This window comes from Rhopilema esculentum, chromosome 5 (assembly GCF_057945365.1).
Source record: "Rhopilema esculentum isolate cy_ngs chromosome 5, ASM5794536v1, whole genome shotgun sequence".
NCBI classification, from domain to species: Eukaryota; Metazoa; Cnidaria; class Scyphozoa; order Rhizostomeae; family Rhizostomatidae; genus Rhopilema; species Rhopilema esculentum.
Window position 1 is genome coordinate 10,534,707 of NC_142819.1, and position 22,804 is coordinate 10,557,510.

A 22,804-nucleotide genomic window follows, 5' to 3' on the forward strand; every position below is an offset into this window, starting at 1 on the left:
TGCAGCTCACGGAGATGCTCCTTTCGACTATATGCCCTCACATTTGAAATGCTTTCTACATAAAATACACCATTTTCTCTATAATATCTTAAAGTAACAGGCAGCTTACTAAAACCTCTTCAGTGTTAGCCAAATAAACCGAAATTTCTTAATATAAAATTGAAGTATAAGCAAATTTGTTGTAACTCAGACTTACATCATTCCGGATGACTTCTCTATTGTCTGCTAAAAGATCCATTAGTCTAGAAACACCTGGGAAGAGAAAAAACAAGGAACTACAAATTAGATGTTCAAACTAGAGTAATTCTGAATGGTCTTGGGACACATGAATGTCAGGTTTAAGATTGACAAGTTGTCAGCAAAGTTAACTTTATAAATTAAACCTCTCTGTGCAACTAGGTCTGCATACAGTCAAAGAAAGGAGAATAAATATGACAATATGATAAACCAGTATACTGAATGGGAAAGATACTAAGAAAATGCTTTGATCTTATCGGTAGAAATTTTATTAGTGGGCTGAGAGAGTTTTGAATATTATTTAAACTATAAACTAGCAGAAGATATGGTTGGCTTAAATGATCATCATCAAGGAAATTTGTTCATCTACTCTACAAATACAGCCTGCAGTTCAAGAAGGACCAGGAATTAATGGTTTTTTTCTACAAAGCATACACTATAATGTGTAAAAATACACTACAATGATGAAGTCTTAACCATGCTGAGCTTCAAAAAGTAAATGACATACCTAAAGGACTGACAAGAATAGCTTGCTGGATCTGATTTCCTTGATTTCTTAATAATACTGTCAATAATTTAACAGTAGGCCACCTAACTCTGAAGTCATACTCCTACAAAAAATACAACAGAATTCAAAAAAGAAAGAACAAACATGTATCGGAAAATTTTAGAAATATATATATAGAATTTACTGGGTACTTAAAAATGTAAATTCAACACAGATGTTAATTTTTAATATATGTAAAAGGACCAATCAGAACGGTAATGTTGTTGCTTCCAGCAATGCACAGAGTAGTTTGATTTGCCATGGCTAGATTCTCACTAAGCATGCCAGCTCTCCTTGATTCAATGGAAATCATTGTCATCTGAGATACCTTTCCAGCACTTTCTCATAAACGTGCAATCTGGTCTTTTCATCCTCTCATTCAGCAGAGCATGCGCTCCAAATCTTTGATTGGTTAATAGAGCAGATACACCCCTGAGTTAGTTTACAGTTTCTTGTTATCTGATTGGTCAGAACTTGGGGGTGTGTCTGCTGTATTAACCAAGATTTGAAGCTCATGCTATTCAGCAGCCTCCTCTGTCTATGTTATGTGCTTCTTGGGGTACAGTACAACCTAGCCAGTACAGGGTATACAAAACATATGTAGTGCTATAAAGAAATATACAAATAAAATAGGAAGTTAGAAAAGAGAGGAGGGAATAATAAGTTACCTCTAAAAGTTCTAACAGACTTGAAATGTTCTCCTGCTTTTTAAGAAATATTTCAGAAAACTGCTTTGAAAGTTCATTGTCTACTTTTTGTTTCTCTGAGTCGGTTACACTAGCATCTGGACTCATTATACTGACGAGAGTCTCAAGAGCCAGACCTGTTATCTCTTGATCCGCCCTGAAGAAAAAAGAGGTTGAAACAGTGAGGATATTTACAGTTTACACAAACAAAACACAAAAAAAATAGATTCATTTGTAGTGATAAGATAAACGGAAGATCATTGACAAAATGAAGATTATTAATTTTGATTGTAGATTGCATTGGTAAATGACACCTATTCACATTAACAAAACCTAATTTTGTCAAGCTTTCACATTTACCAACTGAATATTGGCCTGTACAACAGCAAACATTTTATGAGGGAATGACCTCTTAAGAAAAATAAACCATCCAAACAGGCTACTCAGACAGAAGCAGGTAAAAAAGTTTTTAATCAAACTTCTCCAGTCATAATCTTGAAGAAACCTTTGATAATTCAAGGATTCTGAAAATATATTTGCTTGGATGCTGTACAAGATAATGTGACAATGTAACTTGAAGTTACAGTAATATTGTACTAAGAAACAGGGACTGAATACATTAACAATGTTTCTTGAATAGCCTGATATCAAAGATTCTGAAGCCAATAAAGCTGTGCCCCTATACTTTAGTCATAAACACCTACCTGTCTTGATGCAAGACATTAACCAATATGTCCATTGATCTTGTCCCAACATCTAGTTTGAATTTCTTTGAAAAAACAAATCAAACAAAAAATTAGAAGGTTGAAACAATAGATGGCATATTCAATTTCCCCCTTTTCATTTTGAGGTAGCAAACTGTGCTTATCTTGGGACCACTATGGTCAGATAGCCTTGCAAAAACCATTCCACGACCTTATTGGAGCTTTATAGAGATGAAAGCATTGAGTAAGATTACAATTATTTAATGGATGGATATAATCAAGAGGCAGAGTTGAAAATTCAGCCTCTTGATTAAATCCATCCATTAAAGCCTTGCCAGATATCAAGCAACTCCCAATTTATATTGGAATATGATATGTTAATATCTACCAAACCAATAAAAGACTGATTAAATTGTAAATATTGACAAAGAATCACACTACTTTATACCTTTGATAAGGACTTAAGGGCTCTCACTGCACCACGTCTGTCATCCAGCAAAGTGGCTGAACCAACTCTATCACAGAGTCTGTCAATCTAGAGGATAGAAGCAAAATTTATTTCATTAAAAAACAAGCAAATCTTGATTCAGCCTGAAATCTCATAACATATAAGGTTCATCTCTACCACTTCCCCTTTAAGGCCTCAGCCCATTATATAGCAAGCTTTGTTTTTTCCAAAAAACTGCTCCATTACCAAACCTATACCATTTGTTTTCTACCCTTAATATACTAAATTTATTCTCTCTCTTTCTTCAAGCTTATACTAAATTCTTTCTTGAACCTTAACAAGTTATATTGAGGATATATAGTTATATAGATGATAAAAGTCATATTAAATATGCTTTATAAAATTGCATAAAAAAGCAAAATATTTTTTCAAAAATTATAACATTGTGATGAAAAGTGGCATCGCAAGCACTGCAGCACTGCACCTTATATTGTACAGTGACACCAATCCAAAAGCAAACCTTGTGGCAATGTTGTGAATGATGCAGCACTGTACTATACTTCACACATAACATTCACAACACACATACAATCAAAATAGGACAAACAGGAGAGTCTGTGCTTTAGACAAGAACTCTTCCAACATTTAAGTGTGCCAAGATCAAAAACACACAGGACAAGAGAACAGCTGCAGAGTTTTTGCAAAAACCAGTATGCCCAAAAAAATTTGATAAAGTTACTCTGTCTTCACTCGAGAATCCAGAGTTCTGGAATTTATTGATATCAAATGTACAAAGGGTTTGTTCCCTCTCTTTGACTCTTCAACTAGATGAGAGGTTGGTGATCATCAATTGGTGAAGACAAGTAACAGATCAAACAGATTCTTCCCCTCATATTGTTGGATCTAGGTTTTCTGATTTAATTCAGGCATTATCTGACATTTCTGCTACAAACAGTTTCATATAAAAAGTACTTTGGTATGTTAAGTTTCCATGTTTCATAGCTATCTTCAAATACTTTAAGCTTGCAAAAGTCTGGGTTTGCAAAGATATTCACCCTGCTCCTTTTTCAACATTCTAACTGGAAAAACATAAACCCTTGGTGCAAAAGTGATCTTGGCTGTAAAATAACTGCAGCCATTGGGGTAGTGCTTGACATGCCTATTAGCAAGTCAAAATATAAACTGAACTTTCATCTCATAAAAGAATCAATAATGAATGATAAGCCTGATTTTTATAGTTTAAACAAGAAAATTGCAGACAGAATCAATTTAACGTGGTGCAGAATTTCAATATTTAGTATAAAGATTTATAAATAAACTCTATACATCTTCGAAAGATAAAAATACCTTCTAAAAATTAAATACTTAAAATAGTTTTGATTTATATTCTGAGGCCTAAACTTATCAATGCTAAACTTACTGTTTCGATGCCTTGAGATTGACTATCCGTGTTTTCCTGGCTGCCCACGACAGATTTGAGACCGGCCCTTAAGAAATCCATCCTACCTTTGAAATTCTCCCGATAAAAAAATGGAAAAATCAAAATTACTTTCTAGATACCCTAGGCAATCCACTGCCCATATGATCGTAAAATGAAAACATTATGAATATACAGCGCATGCGCCTACGTGGCATGACTTGCACTGGCCTCATTACGCGTTTCCTTCAAACGAGGCGATTTCAGAGTGGTTGAAAAATCAATGGGTTGCAATGATGGAGTCCAATACTGTCGATAGGATTTCTGAACACGCATTTTGATACGTATAAACATTGTGTACAGCATCAGAGACCTCCAAGAAGTGGACAATCAGTATAAAATCTGACAAAACTTAATACAAACATGCGTAAACTGTTTAAAGTGGAATGGGATTCCAAGGACTCTGGTTTGCAACTAAAGTGGCAAAGTGGAAATCCTCTATGCTGTTGGTCAACGCGAAACCTTGTTGCATTTACAACAGGCCACGTTGAATCTGTGGAATCAATGTCATGGCGCTGTACAATATTTGTTCATATCATGTGTCCAGAATACCCCTGGGAGGTTTATCATATCAAAGTGGATGTCAAAGATGTGGTCGAGCACTTACTTTGGGACCGAAGTAGCACAAGACTTATTGTTATTGACAGCACTGGAAGTTGTAAACTGTTTGGAATGCGAAAAAGCTTTGTCAATTGCTGGGAGATCATACATGAAGTATGTCTTGATAGTAAGATTGTCTGTGCATCATGGCTTGACCCTGGCTCAAGGCACATTTTTGATGCCAAAGCAGGTCATGCTAACCTTCTTGAGAAATTTTCAAAACGCTTGGTGAAATCAACCCTTGCTGATATTGCTGGGCTGAGCAGAGATGGGTTCATAGCTGTAACAGAAACTGGTATTGCTAATGTTGCATTGCTTGAAAAAGGAACCAAGGTCCTCAAGGTTCAAAAAGCTAAGCTCTTTGCAAACAGGTGCAGAATCTTGCATGGGGATATAAAATTCAAAGAAGATGGAAAAGTTTATGTTGTTTTAGCAACTGACAAAAGGGTTGTTGAATTTTTCGTATTGTCTTTGAGGCTAGTCAACATGAAGGTTGAGATTCAAGTTGAAATATCCCCATGCATTATACCACATGTTATATCTGACGAAGAATACATGACATACCATGTTTCATGTGTCAAGTTCAGCAATGAAGTTAATGCTGACAAAGTTCTTGTCTGTACTGAGAGTGGCCTAGTTACCTGTTTGAAGCTCTTTGAACTCAAGATAGAAAAGGCATCATTACAGCCAGTCTTGCAAAGAATGGCACAGAATCCAAAAGTCATTAATGTCAAAGAATGGATGTGCTCCAAGTCAATAACTCTGCAAGGACACATATCTTGCATGTCACTCACAAGAATGGTCAGCATTGTTCAGTCAACCAGTGATGTACCGTTATGTCCATCGATGCTATTTGCTACAAAAGAAGGAAAGTTGCATACAATTAGCTCCAACCTGTCAAATGCAAGTAACATAGAATTTTCATATCAAGAGGAAAGGATCATGTGCCTCACATACTCTCCTTGTGATACTTGTGTCTTGGCAGTAACAGATGGTGGTAATGTGTCAGTGTTCCAGGCTGTGTCATTTGATTCAGTAGCAGATAGAGTAACCATAAAGACATGTGTGAATCTCTTTGAATACTGCCTTGTCACTGGCATATCATCATGGGGTGTTGCCATAACTGCAGCTGGACTTGGGGACAAATACTTAGAGCAATGCTCCCAACTTTTGAGAAGCAACTTACTTGGTCAGCCATCAATGACCCAGGAAAGAATGTCAGCTTCATATGCTCAAATCCAGGCAGAAATTTACAAAAGCTTAGATGGGCTTTATTTTGGCACAGTTGAAAGCTACAATTTTCTCATGCTTAAGTCCATCTATTGTTTCTTTCACTCCACTGTCAACCTACAGTCTGCTGAAAGAGAGGCACAACTTCTTTTGAAATTAAAAACTCTTTGTAGCAGACAACTAGATATTGATTTACCAAAGATCATTCAGATCCTTGAGGTAAAAGATTTGCAGGTAAATGCAACATTGATTGCATCATTGCAGCATCAAATTCAATGGATTGCAAGTTATTCAATGCATGTCTGCAGACTGATTTTAACAACTATAAAGAGAGCAAACTTCAAGCAAGTTGTTTCTATGCTCAGCATCCAAGGTTTGAAAATTCTAAGGGAGCTTCTTGCATTGATATACATCTGGGGACAGTCATGTCCAGGATGGCAACCACATTTCATAGAGCAAGGCAATCCATCAGATATTATCAATCATCTATTCAAATTTGTATCAAAGTTGTGTTTGAAGCTGATGCAAAATGATATCAGCAAAGACAACATGAATGAAGATGATATACCAATGAGAGGCCACCCGTTTATGTACCAAGTCTCTCCATTCTATGATCCAAAATGTGGCACAATAAGCCAATGCAAATATCAGGACTGTGATTATTACACATTTTCACCAGAAGAAGAAATAATTTCCAGTGCCAAACAATTCACATTTCCACATCCAATGGAACAAGGTAGCGTCACTATCTCAGGCAGAGATTATATTTTTGATGCCATTAATCTTATACAGACCTCAGTCATGAAGGGAGAGACCCTGAAGCAATGCATTCAGTGCTCATGTTTGACACTTAGCATAGCAGATTCTAGTCGAACTCTACAGCCCTCTTGGAAAGAGCAGTGGATAGACACATGCTTTTGTGGTGGATTTTGGAGAGCTCTTGATATAGACAAAGAAACTGATGTTGTTCAATCAAAGGGGGCCACATCTGCTGAAGTTAAGTCTTCATAAACTCAGTTTTGAGCATCATAACTTTTCATTGGTTGTTTCTTGTCTGGGTTATCTTATAACCAGTTTTCAGTCAATAAACATTATATCCAAGGCATTTTGTAACTATTGTTGAGATTATAAATGAGTTGTTTCAAAAGCACTCTCAATTGACTGAACCTTTCCTATGTGTAGATAAGAAGTATAGTATAGCGTCTTCATTCAAAGTAATGTTGTGTATGAAAATGAATATATGTTCCATTATATAGAAAGATTAGGTTTTTGTTAGATAACATTTAGGAGGTGATATGGTGCCTTCAAAATTGTGATTGAACTTTTCGAAAATCTCCATTACCATTAGGTTAAATAAAGAAATAAGAAAAACTTTTCATAGAATACAGCAAATGGCTCTTGTATTGATGGAAAGTTCAAGCTCAATATGTATATGACATTTTCTAATATTTGGGAAGTGCTTTTTTCTATCATCATCTGTGAGCCACCACTTCAAGCCCTGAATTTGATTCAATGCTGCTGAAAGACGGTAGAATTAAAGACGGGTAGAGTTTGAATTCAGTTAAACAGTAAGCAAAAGCACCTTTTGAAGCAAAAATTGTCTTATGTGGCAATACAAAAAGGAGAGGTTTAGGGAACTGTTCACAACTGACATCAACACTAATTCGGGGGAAGTCACCTCAGAGTTTAGACTATTTTGGGAAAGGGAAGAAGGTGGGTATTATCAAAAACTGACATTATTTTATGTGCTAAACGTAAAACCTACATTTATTTGCAAATAGTGCCTTTTTAAGAAAATGAAACATATTTAATGTTAGATATGCAATGATAGATACAAAGGATGTACTTATAGTTCTACAATGTCTGCTTAGGCTTTGTTTCTTCTGATACTCTGTCTTTTCCCCAAAATCAATGGCTCCTTCTAGTCTTCTCCATCATCATCAGAGCTTTCAAGAACTTTGTGTTATAATCTTATTTCATGATTTCGTGTAGTTTTTCTAAATTATTCTAAGGTCCTTAATAGAAGGGGAGGTCTTGATAGTTGGGGGGGAGGTCAGAAATTTCTCAAAAAATAAATAAGCGGGGGGGGGGGTCGTAAATGTGAAAAATCTGAAAAATCATGTGATGATTCTTTTTTGGGGTCAAAGGAGATTTTCTTCTGAATACAATCGATAGTAAAATGACAATTATCACCATGTAATAATGCATTGTTGTATTACTAAAATGAGCAGGCTAATTATCATTGTGTACATCAGTCAGGTCTATGTAAATCTTTTTAGGATGTCACTACTTTTCTATGTTAAAACTTTTGTATAATGCAACCTCTTCATTTAAGTGAAATTTTACAGAAATTTCACATCTGAAAGAACAAAGGACAAATGAAACAAGGGATATGAATGACTGCATATAAACATTAATAAACGGAGGGGTCCAAATGAGCTCCGGGGGTCAGAAAAAAATCAAAAAATTAATAAGCGTCCCCCCTCTTCTATTAAGAACCTTAGAGTACTTGCTTTTATGAAATCTTTAGCATGGTAGCAGTAAAAAGAATCGTTTGGTCTTTTTGGAATTTGGGCCGACGGTCAAGAACGTCACACGATATCAAGGAGGAATATACTGAAATGCTTGTTGTAAGCCTCTCCCTAAAAAACTCCCTTCGTTATTCTTCCCTGGAAACAGTCTTTACATTTCACATACACCCATATTCGCCAATTTATGTTTTGCATATTTGATATCTCTGTAGCCAAAAATCTGAGCACAAAAGTATTTTATTTTTAACTGTTTGAGGGAACCATGTTATTTCTTGATAAAAATTGAAGAATACTTGAACCGAGTCTCGTCCAAAAAGCTTCGCACCAAGACATTTTGATGATTTTCTTTCTGTCTTTTTTTAAGACTACAAAGTAACGTCACCTTAGAAATCAGGAATTGCAAAACGAAATTCTCTGAAAACCTCGCTTTCATTGTTTTATACACACTGAAGAATTCTTATTGGTACAAATTAAGAGGTTCCACAGAGGCACAAAGTCTCCCTGGTCCAGTCTAAATGATGTCCAGCAAAATGAGCGAGACATTCACTATAGCTGAGTAATTTGTCCAGGGTCCGAAATCAGTGTTATCTAATGAACTTTGTAAACCTGATATATTGTCAAGACAAAAAATTAGACGATTTTCATTGTTAAATGCATCCATTTTCTCTTGTTAATTGAGGTGTTGCATTTTGTGTAACCAATCAAAAGTACAATGTGTTGGCAAAATTCGTATAAACTTTTTCCAATGACAATTTTTATAACTGGCAGGAAGTGAATAAGAATTTTCATTGTTAACAGTGCAAAAAACCGGCTTCTTTTTGAAAATTTCTTCTGGTCCGATTAACAATAATTCTAGCCGTGTTGTTTGGACTTACAGAAACCAACGATACTGAAAATGCAGACACAAAAGCAAAACAGACAATCATTTCAATAGAACGCCATTTTCAAACGAATAAACAGATTACAAGAACGTAATAAGAAATAACTGTAAAAAGTTGCACAAAACCTAGCTAATGTTCTATATAATAAGTCTTCTCCTCTAATCTGATCCACGTCTAAACAATCTGCTAAGTCGACTTCGTTTTGGTTTCTCCGACCTCTTCTCCACGATATGATGCAAAGCTGATATTATATTTTCAGCTTCCAGATTTCTCTTAACCTCATCCTCAAGACACTTCTCCAGTCTCTGCTTCTCGGCAAAATATTCTTCCAATTTTCTTTCGTACACCAAGCGAATCTTCATTTCACCATCGAGGTCCTTGATAGTTTCATTGTTCTTCTCTCTTAGAACAACGAGATCTCCTGTAACCGTTCGCAAATCTTTATCGAATTGCTCTTGAAGTTTTGTCTTCTCGGTTTCAACTTCACTAAGTTTTCTTTCAACATCTTTACATTTCTCTGATTCTTGCTGGAGCCTTCTCTGAATCAATTCTTTTCCTATCAATACCATTTGAAACTTTCTTTCAAAATCTTCATGAAGCTGTCTCTCCATATTCAACTCATTCAAAGCAAGACAACGCTCTAGTCTGAGGGCATTGATTTCTTTTCTGTGCTCTTTCAAAGCTGATCTGAAGCTATTCAACTTTTTTGTCTGCTCTTTATATTCTTCCAAATCATGCTGCATTCGAATATTGGCTTGCATCTCTTCTTTGTATGCCTTTTCAAATATGTCTCTTTCTCTGATGATATGTTCATTGTCTGCCTGAAGAAGATCAGCCTTCAATTCCAATTCCAGATTCTTCCCTGCCAGTGCATCCATGCATCTTCTAATTCCAGCAGATTTTGCCTTATATGCTTTCAGATTAGCATTGATCATTTTATATTTCTGGCGAAATCTCTTTCTTCGTGCTAGTTCTGCTGTTCTAGCATTTCCTCTTTGTATGGATGATTCACCTTTTTCTTTTCCCTCTTTGCTTTTGATAATCTTATACAGCTTAGCACAACAGTTGCTCCAAGCTTCCAACTGGCTTTGTGCATCAATTTCCTTTTTGACTGCTTGTTGAAGTTTGCTCTGCAATTCTACATTCTTTTCTTCAGATTCTTTGAAATCTTCCACAGTGAACTTGCGTTCAAATTCCAAAAACTCGACAAGGCTTCTTAACTCCTTTGTTTCTTCATCTAGATGCTTCCTTTCGTCGATGAGATCCACAATCTTGATTTCAATATGATCGAGAACTTTCTGCAATGCAATTCCATTATCAATTTTGAAATGGCTCCCAATTTTGGACAGAAATCCTTTCAACAACTGAAGCTCTGCAACTTGATCAAAATATTGCTGAATATTTGTCATTCTTCCTGGCAATATCTTTCCAACTGCCATAGGTTCCTCTGACTGCTGTTGCATTGTGCCATTGTCGTCATGTTCTTTGAAAGTAAGCTTTCCATCACTCACATCAACACCATTTTCACTTTCATCATCAACAACGATAAATTCGCCATCAGAATCCTGCTTCATTCCTTCTTGATTGCTCTGCGTTTCCACTTCTTCACTATCAGAAACAATTACTTCTTCATTCATGCCATCCTTTTTGCCCTCTTCCAGATCTTGACTCTCACTTTCAAGTCTTTTGATACGCTCTTCTAGAATCATGACTTCTTTTGTTTTTGCCTCCAAACTTTGAGCAAGAACCAAGCATTCATTTGCAAGTTCTTCATTTTCAACTGACAAGAGCTTTTTCTCTTCTTTCAACTTGACAAACTCTTCTTCATTCATGCCATCCTTTTTGCTCTCTTCCTGATTTTGACTGCCACTTTCGAGGCTTTTGATACGCTCTTCCAAAACCATGACTTGCTTTTCTTTTGCCTCCATACCTTGAGCAAGAACCAAGCATTCATTTGCAAGTTCTTCATTTTCAACTGACAAGAGCTTTTTCTCTTCTTTCAACTTGACAAACTCTTCTTCATTCATGCCATCCTTTTTGCTCTCTTCCTGATCTTGACTGCCACTTTCGAGGGTTTTGATACGCTTTTCCAAAACCATGACTTCTTTTGCTTTTGCCTCCATACCTTGAGCAAGAACCAAGCATTCATTTGCAAGTTCCTCATTTTCAACTGACAAGAGCTTTGTTTCTTCTTTCAACTTTATGTTCTCGTCCTCAAGATCTTTGATAAACGGACAACTTTCCTAATAAGAGAAACATTTGTAAATTATTAGTAATGATTGGAATCATGGATTGGATATATTGTTGTCTCAACAGTTACAAAAGAGGAAAAGAATGTTTTCTTCGAGTGCTGTCTGTCATAAAGAAATTCACCACGTTACTTCAGACACATTGTGTCATGTTAGTTATTTAATTTTTATTCCAATTGGCAAAATTAGTGTGATTTAGTTTTGATCATTAAATCGATAAATAAAAATATAGATTAAGCTCAATCAGCTTTGATAACTGAATTCTAGAAGATATTGAAGGCTCAAAACCCTTAAATAAAAATGTCATGCTAAATTAACTAAAATTGCAGTATTAATGCAACAAAGTATTATTTTAATCTCAACGACTCACTTGCAACTCTTGAAAAGAAATTTCGAATCGATTCTTCTTTAATTGATCCATCCTCTCTTTAAGCATTGTCAATTCTTGTTCCTTATCTTCTAAGCAACATTCCAGCATCGAGCACTCCTTTGCAAGCTGTTGCTTCTCACCAAATAACAGGTCCAGTCTCTCTCTCATCACACCATTTTCTTCGATGAGGTTCTTGGTCCAGTTCGTTTGTGATGGCTCATTTGTCTTCTTCAAGCTCTCAAGTTGACTTGCATCTACATAGAAAACAAAAAAGAAACCATAAAACGAATGCTCAATGAAACAACTTGGAAAAACATCTAGACTTTTTCATTAAAATATTTTCCACTCATTTGACGGTTATTCTTGAGTGCAATCAATAAAGCAAAGTGAATTTGCAATCAAGTGCATTCTTTTTGTCTTAAATTGCTATTAAAACTCTATTCATTAAATTTCTGATCAACTCAACAATGTATTTTCTCATCTACGAAATCAGTCTTTGTATACAACTTACATTTCTCGACCACATCTTCAAGATGCTCCAATCTTTCTTTAAGCTCCTCGATTTCCTGGTCTTTGCACTGAAGCTTTCGCTGTTGCAGCTCTGTTTTGCGTACCAGTGCATCCGTATTTATCAAGGTAAGACCACTGTCGGCCCCTAATAAGCTCAGAAAACTACTGCTTTCTAGTTTTTCCTCCATTGTCACAACCTTCACTTGCAATAATCAGCTCCGACTAACTCTAAATCAGCCAAACTAGTTATGGTGATGAAGACTCATTGCTCCGCAAATTTATATGTTAATAATTGTTTGTGACGTCAAATTAATGTGACGTTTGGAGACTGGAAATTAGTAAATGAAGTTTCCGAGGTTGAACTATAATCTAAATTAATTTTTCGATTATCAATACCCCTTTGGAGATTCATTTCTACTAAAACTGGGACTGTTCTCTAACACTTTTAACTTCTAACTTCAATTAATAGATTTTCGAAAGGCATATAAACCATATTTTGTATGCGGTTCTAAAATCTGGCTATTTTTTAGTTTTCAAAAACTATTGGTATCATAACAAAATAATGGACGGATTAATGTCAGATTTGAATGTTGTTCATATTTTTTCTTAAGCTATTTATTTTTACCAACAGCTTCTACTTTTCATATTTCACTAATATGTTCGTTAAAAGGTTCGGAATAAAATCAATGTATCCCGCTTATCTTTTCAATGTCAACTACGTCCTTTTCTTCATTTACAACGTCTCCATAATTATCTTTACCGTCGGCATCATGATCATCATCATCTTTGTCGGTTCTTGAAGATTGTCAAATAAAAGTAGTTCTTAGTTGCGTATCGAGAGGGAGGCAAGAAAGGCGGGTCTTTTTTTCTCTATCTTTTTTTTACTCAACTGTACTATTTCTTTAATTCGTTCAAGGTATTTGCACTTTTCAACCCTAATTTTGAACTCAACAGGAAGCAAACTTTCGAGACCAACATTTCCTGTTGGGGATGGTCTTTATTCACACTTTAAGGTTTAATCATATTCTGTCGTTAAACTGTCATGCCATTTAGATATAGAGAAGAGACTCTTTGATTTTGCTAAGTCGTAAGCAAAATGCTTTCGTTCGCCGAACACTTGAAGCAAAGTGACACGAATGACAAAAAATACTAAACATGTTGAATATTTGGCTGCCTAAATTCTTACTGAAAAGTCATATACTTAAGCAAAGTGCCACGAATGACACTTTGCTTAGGCAAAATGCTTTCGTGTGCCCCTAGCTTTAGAGGAAGGACAAGTGGCTTTGGACTAACCCTTGCCCATCCTTCTTCTGATGTATAATCCGATGCTTCTCTGAATTGTTTTTGTTATACGCAATTGCAATTTTGTGGCTATTGTACCCAGGGTATCTACGTTTGCACATCGATTTACAATATTGTGTCCCCGATTTCTTGAGGCCCTGGTACCCGGGTTATTATTCAGGTAACTGGTAGGAAACATAAATCAACATTCTCGTTTAGTTTTGATTCGTCAAATTTGTATCTGTAAGATTACAATGTTTGCTAGGGTCCGTACTATAGGGGGCCAAAGGGGCCAAGAGGCCCAAAGGTCCATGCCCCCTACGAGATTCAAGTAATTCTTCATTGCCATAGAGGTTGATTTTTAGCAGATCTTCGTTCGAAAGATTTATCAGACCATGAGGCAACAATATCGCATTAACACTGTTGAGGACGAGGAGATCGCATCTATCTACGTTATAATTATGGCAGAGCAGGAAATAGTGCTCCGTGTCCTCAACACCGTCATTTATCGGGCACAAAGGGCTCAAAGTGTCATTAAAATTGTGCTCAAATTTATGGAAATTTAGCTTACTGAGTCCAACACGTAACTGCGATAAGATGAAGAATTACCACCCGAATCAAATTCGAAAATTCTCGCTGCAATGCTAGAATATATTCAGGCCTCTAAACGTTTTGAATAAATTGGTGATACAAACAACATATTTCCTCTCTCTTCTCCTCTACCTAGAAATGGTTTCTATTTCTTCTTTTCGTTCATTTTGCATCTTTAAATTGTAGTTAGTTTAGTTTTATATGTTGGATGTAAATTACCACAGGGTTGCTATCTATTCCCATGCTCCCTGTGGTATCGTCTGGTAAATTTGTGTATGTTTTGTAAAAATTTATATGAATACAAAAAAACGATTCAAGTAGACAAAAACATGTTGCCAATTACCTTTTTTCATATCAATAAGTGGCAATGTGTTGATTTTTTTCATTATAAAGTTATTTCCTCAATAAGTCCCTCCGTTATAAAGCACCAGTCACGACAGCAACCACCGCAACGCTAGAGAGGTCATTTGTTTGCCATCAGAATCTAACCTTAAAAATCTGGGGGGGGGGGCTAGCCGGGGGCTAAACTTTCAGCTATAGGGACCAACGCTACCCATTACTTGCGAACTAATAGACTGTAAAGCAGGGGCGTTTTGACTCTAAATTAGCTACGAGGCATCGATTTTTAATGCCCCCTGAATAAGTATGTCCTTGGTGCAACTCTATCAAGGCTGTTATCATTATGCCAAATAATTTCATTAGTGACGTAACAAGCAGCTGAGTGAGCTGCATCCCCTAGAAAAAATAACGGAGAAAAATTGTTGCTGGAGGCTTCTAAAGATTTGGGACTCTTTGTTATTTATCTAAAGGTAACTTTGGTCCGTTCCTCCACTGAGTTTTATCTGTTTAACAATAATGCATCAGGAACATTTGAATTTCAACAGAAAAACTGATTTTCTGAAAATAAAAGGCCAATAGCTTTGTCAAGTTGATTGGTAAAATTTTTCCACAGTAGTTATGTCTTATACCCAACCTCCATGAGATCAAGCAAATCATTCTGTTACACAGAATTTCAAATCATAGAATTTCGAAATCAATAGTGGATTGCCAAGGTATACTGGGTTAGCATTGGTATTTCCCTGCGCTGGTTCCAGAGCGTAAATGGTTTTCAATGGGATGCGGCGAATCTTGGTTTGGGCTTGCCCTGCGCACCCCATCCCAAGAAGGTGAATCTTCGTCATTAATGATTATCAAGAATTAATTTCTCTTGGTATCTACAGAAAGGAGCCAAAATTTTATTAATGTTTACATCGGTTACAAACGAAAACGCTTATCTGGGCCTTTAGCTTGTCAAATAAATGCAATAAAGATCACATTGAGCAAAATAAAGAGAGCAACCCAAACAAAGTAAAAAACGATTGAACATCTTTTGAAGAAAACATTGAATTTTTATTAAAAGCTTTCCAAAAAAACTGGGGGGCTAAACAAGGGGCTGAGAAAATTTCTGGGTGCGTGGTCTCCTGTAGAAACACCATTAGGTTTGGCTTCGTAGTACAAACACCGAAGACCGGAGCTGCATCACGATCGGAAAAACGATTTAATTCAATGGCGGTATATTCATATCCATTCGGAAAAACTGAACAAAATAAATGACAGAATAACAAGCTATGGTTGTTGTTTCAGATATGCATGGCTGAAAAGGCTGTTCTCTCAAGAGAAGAAATTTGTTCTGTACAATGGAACGAGCATGCTACTTTATTCTGTCCTCATCTCTTTGGGTTGGGCGTCCTACCAAGCCACAACCACATTGACACTATTTTGAATAGAAGGATCGCAATACTTTTGAATGAATGGAAGGGCTTTCCTTGTACTTTATACAATGCAACAGCTATATAATATTTTGTAATGGCCTGTTAAACCTGATTTTCAAATCGCAAGGAAATGCTACCAATCCATAGTAGTTTTAGATAGACTTCTATGTCAAGCAACATAAATGGCATCACGTTTCCGTCCATTGGCAGAGTCAGGTTTTCGTTTTTTCCAATACCTTTACTTTTTATATACATAAAATTGAAAACCATTATTATGTAGACAGGAGGAGTTCGTTTACACCCTTGGACTCCATTTGCTATATCTTCTGTAGCAAGCGGCAAGTATTGGGCACCTTCAGCGGTTATGTGCTCGCATTGCTGATGGGCCTATCGATCTATAACTGAGTACATTAGCTCCTTGCTTGCTTAGAATTGTCGACCTTTATCTCTACGGTCAAAACTGTAAAGCTTCACAAATGTTTGACAAAAAATTTATGTGTCTTAAAATTTTATGTGCACAATTTAAGACCAGGAACATCTAATTGCATGTTTGCATAAGTCTACAAAACATATAATGGATATTTTTAATTAATAAATTAACTTTTTCATTTGATGACCCTCCATCCCCCCCCCCTTTTGATGCCCCCCCCAAAGAAGCTTTTGACAATGTAAATCAGGAACTGCTGTGCAGAATAGATTATAGCATGCGACATCGAGAACTGGCCTCGTTTAGATCCTATCTAGATGATCGACTTGTGAGATATTAACAGGGGTGTACCCCAGGGCTCACGCCTTAGTCCTCTTCCATTTTCGGTTTACATCAGTGATCTCCAACCAGATACTGAAAACTAGATACAAAGAAAAAGTTTCAATGTACGCTGATGACACTAGTCTTTGCTATCAATCATCTGATATCACTCGATAGAATGCAGGGGTGGATCCTTAACAAATTTGAAGTGGATGCAGTTGATAGTGGGGGCGCTGAAACTTTTCAGAAATTGATGACGAGAGTACGCTGTATAAAACATTTTTACCTTCCTAACTATTATCAGAAGGTCCTTATTCACGTTCTATGAAAATAATTATGACACAATTATATCAAAGCAGTGATATTAAGTCTGAGCATGACTGAGGTCTCTGACTTGAGTTTCCCTCTTATTTGGTAAATTTGCTGGCTGAACACTAATCCTCTTTCTTTCTTAGCATGGCTCTCTAAAACGTTGTATTTTGTTACAAAAATGTTCATGTAAACAAACTTGTGTAAGTACGAGGCTTTTTATCTGCTTTGCTTTGCTCCAGAGGCGGACTGGAAAGCTCTCCCATTAGGGGAAATTCGACTTCAAGGACCTTGCATGACCTCTGTCCCGAAAATCTTCGCCATAAGTTCACTGAAAGATCCATTATTTTCGAGTAGAGGTTCATAAACCGTGGAAATCTGCAAATTCCCAAAGTCAGCTTAGAATATGCAAAGCAAAGTTTCTACTTCTCTGGTGTCAAAAACTGGAATTGTATCCCTGACAACATTCGAAAAAAGAATCCGTCCCTCGTTTTAAAACAGGTTCTAGAGAGTATCTTTTGAATTTTACATAGGACCCAACTACAACCCCTTGGTAGAGGAGCAATTCATATAATTATTATTATTTTTCATCTTATTATTATTGAGCAAATATTGTTAATAGGTTGTTTATTGGCTGAACGGTATCTCGTGAATAAATATTGATAAAATGAAAAATGAAAATGACCCAAAGTTCAGAAGGACGTCACTATTGAACATTGATGGTAAAGGCCGCAACATCGGCTGGAGGCGAAAACATTGCAACTATGAAATCCAAAGAACAGCTGGAAAATGGGCCTAGGCGCAGTGGACAAACATTTAATTATGATTATGCTTCATAGCTTCAACTCGTTTGATTTTGATAAGTTGGAAAATCTTCAAGAGCAAAAAATAAGCATGGTTTCAATAGAAAACATAAGAATTTAGAAATATTAAAAAGCTTTGCAATGAGCAAAAGTCGTTTTCGGGAAGGGGTGCTAAAATTTGGAATAGCCTAGATACTGAAGCTAGTGGGCAACGTATCTGAGTAGATTCAAAACTTTTTTCTAAAGTTCTTGTATGAGAACAGTGTAAAGAGTCATAAATTTTGTGGGTAGGGTAAGGTAAAGTTGAAAGGGCTTTGGTAGTGTATTATTTTTATATCTCTTGCAAATTTTTCTTTAGCTTATGTTGTGTAAATTTATCTACTATTTTAAAAGCATGACCCCTTGTAAACCAGCATTGCTGAATTTGCTGCCAAATTTGGTTAATTAATAATGCAATGAATTAAAACGAAATGAGATGTGAAGTTGGGGCCTTTTTCTGTAAGATCAAATCGTGAAATTTTCCAATATTAAACCTTTGTGAAGTCAGCCTATACAATAGCCACGCCCTTGCCTACCAACTACCAATCCAGCCATCTAGTTTTCCAATCCAACCGTCAATTCCTTCTATAGCGACCTTTGTTGATTCTTGTACTTTAATATCCTGTAATGAGTACCTTGTGCCGCTGAAGTACCGTCGTAGCCTTGCCCGATTTAGAGGGTTTGGCCCAACCCATTCTGCTTATCTACCCCAAAATCACCTTCTTATTGTTTTCCCCGGAAACCTTTATCTCTTCTATTGCCCTCTCAAGCTGGGCCTCAGAAAAATCTTAACTTACTTCACACTCATAAAATGGTACACAAAATTCTCACAAAGGACCTACTTCAACCAGCTGTAGGGGGGCAACTGCACCCTAGTCTATATCTATAAATAGTTCATTTTTCAGAAAACGAAGTATACAATGCAAGATGTCCGAACATTGAATTTAATTACTCGAGGCTATACTTATTGTTCTACAGTGTTAAATTAAACTTCAATCCTGACTGATCCTCTAACCTTTTTTGTCCATATTAACTTGACATTGGCCCCCTTTCATCCTTCTCGTCATCATCAAGACTTTCAAACACTTTTCGTCGTAGTTTCATTGCATGATACATAATGTATGTAAATGAATTACTTTTACGAAATCATTAAGGTAAAAGTTGCAGATTTTTACTTTGAAATTAACCTTCCACGCATATGGGTCGAATACAAGCGTTTTACCTTATCATTTTTTTCATTTCGGTACAGCAAAGTAACTGGGTGCTAAATCTTCATCTAAGATCTTTTTTACCTCAAGAGAATGGCTAAGACGACACTCTGTCTATGATGAAAAGGACAACTCAAGTGAATTCAAGTATACCCATATTAAAATGCTTCAGGGGACTAGGTATTTCATTTTTCAATTCATTCCCATAACAGTTCTCAAACCATAAATTTAATCAGCGACGGGATTTCAAAATGATGAAAATTCTTTCGTTTCTTTTTCGAAAATCTATCGTTAGCGGTAAGTACACAATTTATACGCTATGCAAGTTCTTTTAGACAATTATAAAACCAAATGTACTGAAAATGCAGACACAAAAGCAAAACAGACAATGAATTCAATAGAACGCCATTTTCAAACGAATAAACAGATTACAAGAACGTAATAAGAAATAACTGTAAAAAGTTGCATAAAACCTAGCTAATGTTCTATATAATAAGTTTTCTCTCTCTAATCTGATCCACGTCTAAACAATCTGCTAAGTCGACTTCGTTTTGGTTTCTCCGACCTCTTCTCCACGATTTGATGCAAAGCTGATATTATATTTTCAGCTTCCAGATTTCTCTTAACCTCATCCTCAAGGCACTTCTCCAGTCTCTGCCTCTCGCCAAAATATTCTTCCAATTTTCTTTCGTACACCAAGCGAATCTTCATTTCACCATCGAGGTCCTTGACAGTTTCATTGTTCTTCTCTCTTAGACCAACGAGATCTCCCATAACCGTTCGCAAATCTTTATCGAATTGCTCTTGAAGTTTTGTCTTCTCGGTTTCAACTTCACTAAGTTTTCTTTCAACATCTTTACATTTCTCTGATTCTTGCTGGAGCCTTTTCTGAATCAGCTCTTTTCCTATCAATGCCATTTGGAACTTTCTTTCAATATCTTCATGAAGCTGTCTCTCCATATTCAACTCATCTAAAACAAAACAGCGCTCTAGTCTGAAGGCATCGATTTCTTTTCTGTGCTCTTTCAAAGCTGATCTGAAGATATTCAACTTCTTTGCCTGCTCTTTATATTCTTCCAAATCATGCTGCATACGAATATTGGCTTGCATCTCTTCTTTGTATGCCTTTTCAAATTCGTCTCTTTCTCTGATGATATGTTCATTGCTGGCCTGAAGAAGATCAACCTTCAATTCCAATTCTAGATTCTTCCCTGCCAGTGCATCCATGCATCTTCTAATTCCAGCAGATTTTGCCTTGCATGCTTTCAGATTAGCATTTATAATTTTATATTTCTGGCGAAATCTCTTTCTTCGTGCTAGTTCTGCTGCTCTAGCATTTCCTCTTTGCATGGATGATTCACCTTTTTCTTTTCCCTCGTTGCTTTTGATAATCTTATACAGCTTACCATAACAGTTGCTCCAAGCTTCCAACTGGCTTTGTGCATCAATTTCCTTTTTGACTGCTTGTTGAAGTTTGTTCTGCAATTCTACGTTCTTTGCTTCAGATTCCTTGAAATCTTCCACAGTGAACTTGCCTTCAAACTCCAAAAACTCGACAAGGCTTCTTAACTCCTTTGTTTCTTCATCAAGATGCTTCTTTTCGTCGATGAGATCCACAATCTTGATTTCAACATGATCGAGAACTTTCTGCAATGCGATTCCAGTATCAATTTTGAAATGGCTCCCAATTTTGGACAGAAAGCCTTTCAACAACTGAAGCTCTGCAATCTCATCAAAATATTGCTGAATATTTGTCATTCTTCCTGGCAATATCTTTCCAACTGCCATACATTTTTTTGGTTGCTGTTGCATTCTTGCATTGTCGTCATTTTCTTTCAAGGATAGCTTTCCACCACTCGTATCATCGTCTCCTTCACTTTCATTATCAACAACGATAAATTCGCCATCAGAATCCTTTTCCTTTTCTTCTTGAATGCTCTGTGTTTCCGACCCTTCACTATCTGAAGCAAGTTCTTCTTTCGTGTCATTTCTTTCACTCTCTTCAAGATGGTTAGTTTCACTTTCAAGGCTTTTGATACGCTCTTCCAAAACCATGACTTCCTTTGCTTTTGTCTCTATACCTTGAGCAAGAACCAAGCATTCATTTGCAAGCTCTTCATTTTCAACTGACAAGAGCTTTGTCTCGTCTTTCAACTTAACATACTCTTCTTCATTCATGCCATCCTTTTTGCTCTCTTCCTGATCTTGACTCTCACTTTCAAGGCTTTTGATACGCTCTTCTAGAATCATGACTTCTTTTGTTTTTGCCTCCATACCTTGAGCAAGAACCAAGCATTCATTTGCAAGTTCTTCATTTTCAACTGACAACAGTTTTGTTTCTTCTTTCAACTTGATATTCTCCACCTCAAGGTCTTTGATAAACGGATAGTTCGCCTACAAGAAGGATACATCAATAGTTTCTTTGCATTTTTTCTGTTCATTGGGGAATATTGTTGTTTGTATTAATGGCATATTGCAGAAAATTGTTGTTTCGACAAATACAAAAAAAAGGCTGTTAAAAAAGGCTTCAAAGATTTTTGATGTCTTTTTCAAGTAATGAATTATACTTTTTAGTTTACATTGAGTTTACATTGATAGTAAATTTTCCAAATCTCGCTTGGTTGCTAATCCATCACTTGAAGAGGCGTCCTTTCAATGAGGATAATCAGGCTTTTGTTTCTTTTGGTAGGAAATATCCAACATTCTTTCCAAACTTCAATATCTTTGTAAATGAAAATAAATATTGTCCTAAATTTTCCTCCAACGTTTTGTCGCAGTTTTTATAGTTGGAAGCATTTTTTTGAGTTTTATAACACCTGACAGTACTACACTTTGAAAGGTGTTATGGATGATAAATTATTTCAAGTGACAAATTAAGGCACTTTGGGGGGCTATATATTAACAAGATGCAGTTTTTACATAAGATGAAAGGTGTCTCTGTCAAAATATGTATATTTTGAAATTTCTTAAAGTTTTCACATTTGCTTCAAAGTTTACTATCAACAGCCTCCGTAAACTCTTCAAATCAACAACCGAAGCAGCATTAATTCAATTACCAAACACTGCAATTTTATGCAGCAAAATATTCTTTTAATCTCAAAGACTCACTTGCAACTCTTGAAAAGAAATTTCGGATCGATTCTTCTTTAACTGATCCATCCTCTCTTTAAATATTGCCAATTCTTGTTCCTTATCTTCTAGGCAACATTCCAGCATCGAGCACTCCTTTGCAAGCTGTTGCTTCTCATCAAATAACAGGTCCAGTCTCTCTCTCATCACACCATTTTTTTTCGATGAGGTTCTTGGTCCAGTTCGTTTGTGGTGGTTCATTTGTCTTCTTCAAGCTCTCAAGTTGACTTGCATCTACAAAGAAAACATAAATAGAAACCATAAAACGAATGCTCAATGAAACATCTTGGAAAAACCTCTAGACTTTTTTCATTAAAATATTTTCCACTCATTTGACGGTTATTCTTGAGTGCAATCAATAAAGCAAAGTGAGTTTTCAATTAAGTGCATTCTTTTCTTCTATTCATTAAATTTCTGATCAACTCAACAGTATACTATTCCATCTACGAAATAAGTCTTTGTATAAAACTTACAT

General features: G+C 36.1%; 3 protein-coding genes across 10 annotated transcripts in view; 1 reads left to right on the forward strand and 2 right to left on the reverse strand.

The window, feature by feature from the left end:
* LOC135690032 (general vesicular transport factor p115) overlaps positions 1–4,232 on the reverse strand; it is a 72,424-nt gene extending 68,192 nt beyond the window's left edge. For all 8 annotated transcript variants that reach the window (XM_089108669.1, XM_089108673.1, XM_089108672.1 and 5 more), the window contains exons 1-6: positions 4,043–4,232; positions 2,623–2,709; positions 2,175–2,239; positions 1,453–1,627; positions 746–848; positions 197–252 (exon numbers count right to left, since the gene is read on the reverse strand). In XM_089108669.1, the coding sequence (XP_088964795.1) occupies positions 197–252; positions 746–848; positions 1,453–1,627; positions 2,175–2,239; positions 2,623–2,709; positions 4,043–4,123 (567 nt within the window). In that variant the 5' untranslated portion in view covers positions 4,124–4,232. The remainder of the gene's footprint in view (positions 1–196; positions 253–745; positions 849–1,452; positions 1,628–2,174; positions 2,240–2,622; positions 2,710–4,042) is intronic.
* Positions 4,233–4,299: 67 nt separating this feature from the next.
* Positions 4,300–7,799, forward strand: LOC135690034 (mediator of RNA polymerase II transcription subunit 16). The gene has a single exon (XM_065207463.2). It carries the CDS (start codon positions 4,463–4,465, stop codon positions 6,938–6,940), a length of 2,478 nt encoding a protein of 825 aa, XP_065063535.2. The 5' UTR covers positions 4,300–4,462; the 3' UTR covers positions 6,941–7,799.
* A 217-nt stretch (positions 7,800–8,016) lies between these two features.
* Positions 8,017–13,637, reverse strand: LOC135689873 (uncharacterized). The gene is made up of 2 exons (XM_089108677.1): positions 11,961–13,637; positions 8,017–11,584 (listed from the first exon to the last, which is right to left on the reverse strand). Exons 1-2 carry the CDS (start codon positions 12,126–12,128, stop codon positions 9,500–9,502), a joined length of 2,253 nt encoding a protein of 750 aa, XP_088964803.1. The 5' UTR covers positions 12,129–13,637; the 3' UTR covers positions 8,017–9,499.
* Between the last annotated feature and the right edge of the window lie 9,167 nt (positions 13,638–22,804).

Excerpts from the sequence above, each read along its gene's own strand:
- LOC135690034 (XM_065207463.2), top strand. The coding sequence starts at position 4,463 with ATGCGTAAACTGTTTAAAGTGGAATGGGATTCCAAGGACTCTGGTTTG.
- LOC135689873 (XM_089108677.1), bottom strand. The coding sequence starts at position 12,128 with ATGAGAGAGAGACTGGACCTGTTATTTGGTGAGAAGCAACAGCTTGCA. Across the intron at positions 11,585-11,960 it reads TTTCTTTTCAAGAGTTGCAA|GAAAGTTGTCCGTTTATCAA; the intron begins GTGAGTCGTTGA and ends TTCTCTTATTAG.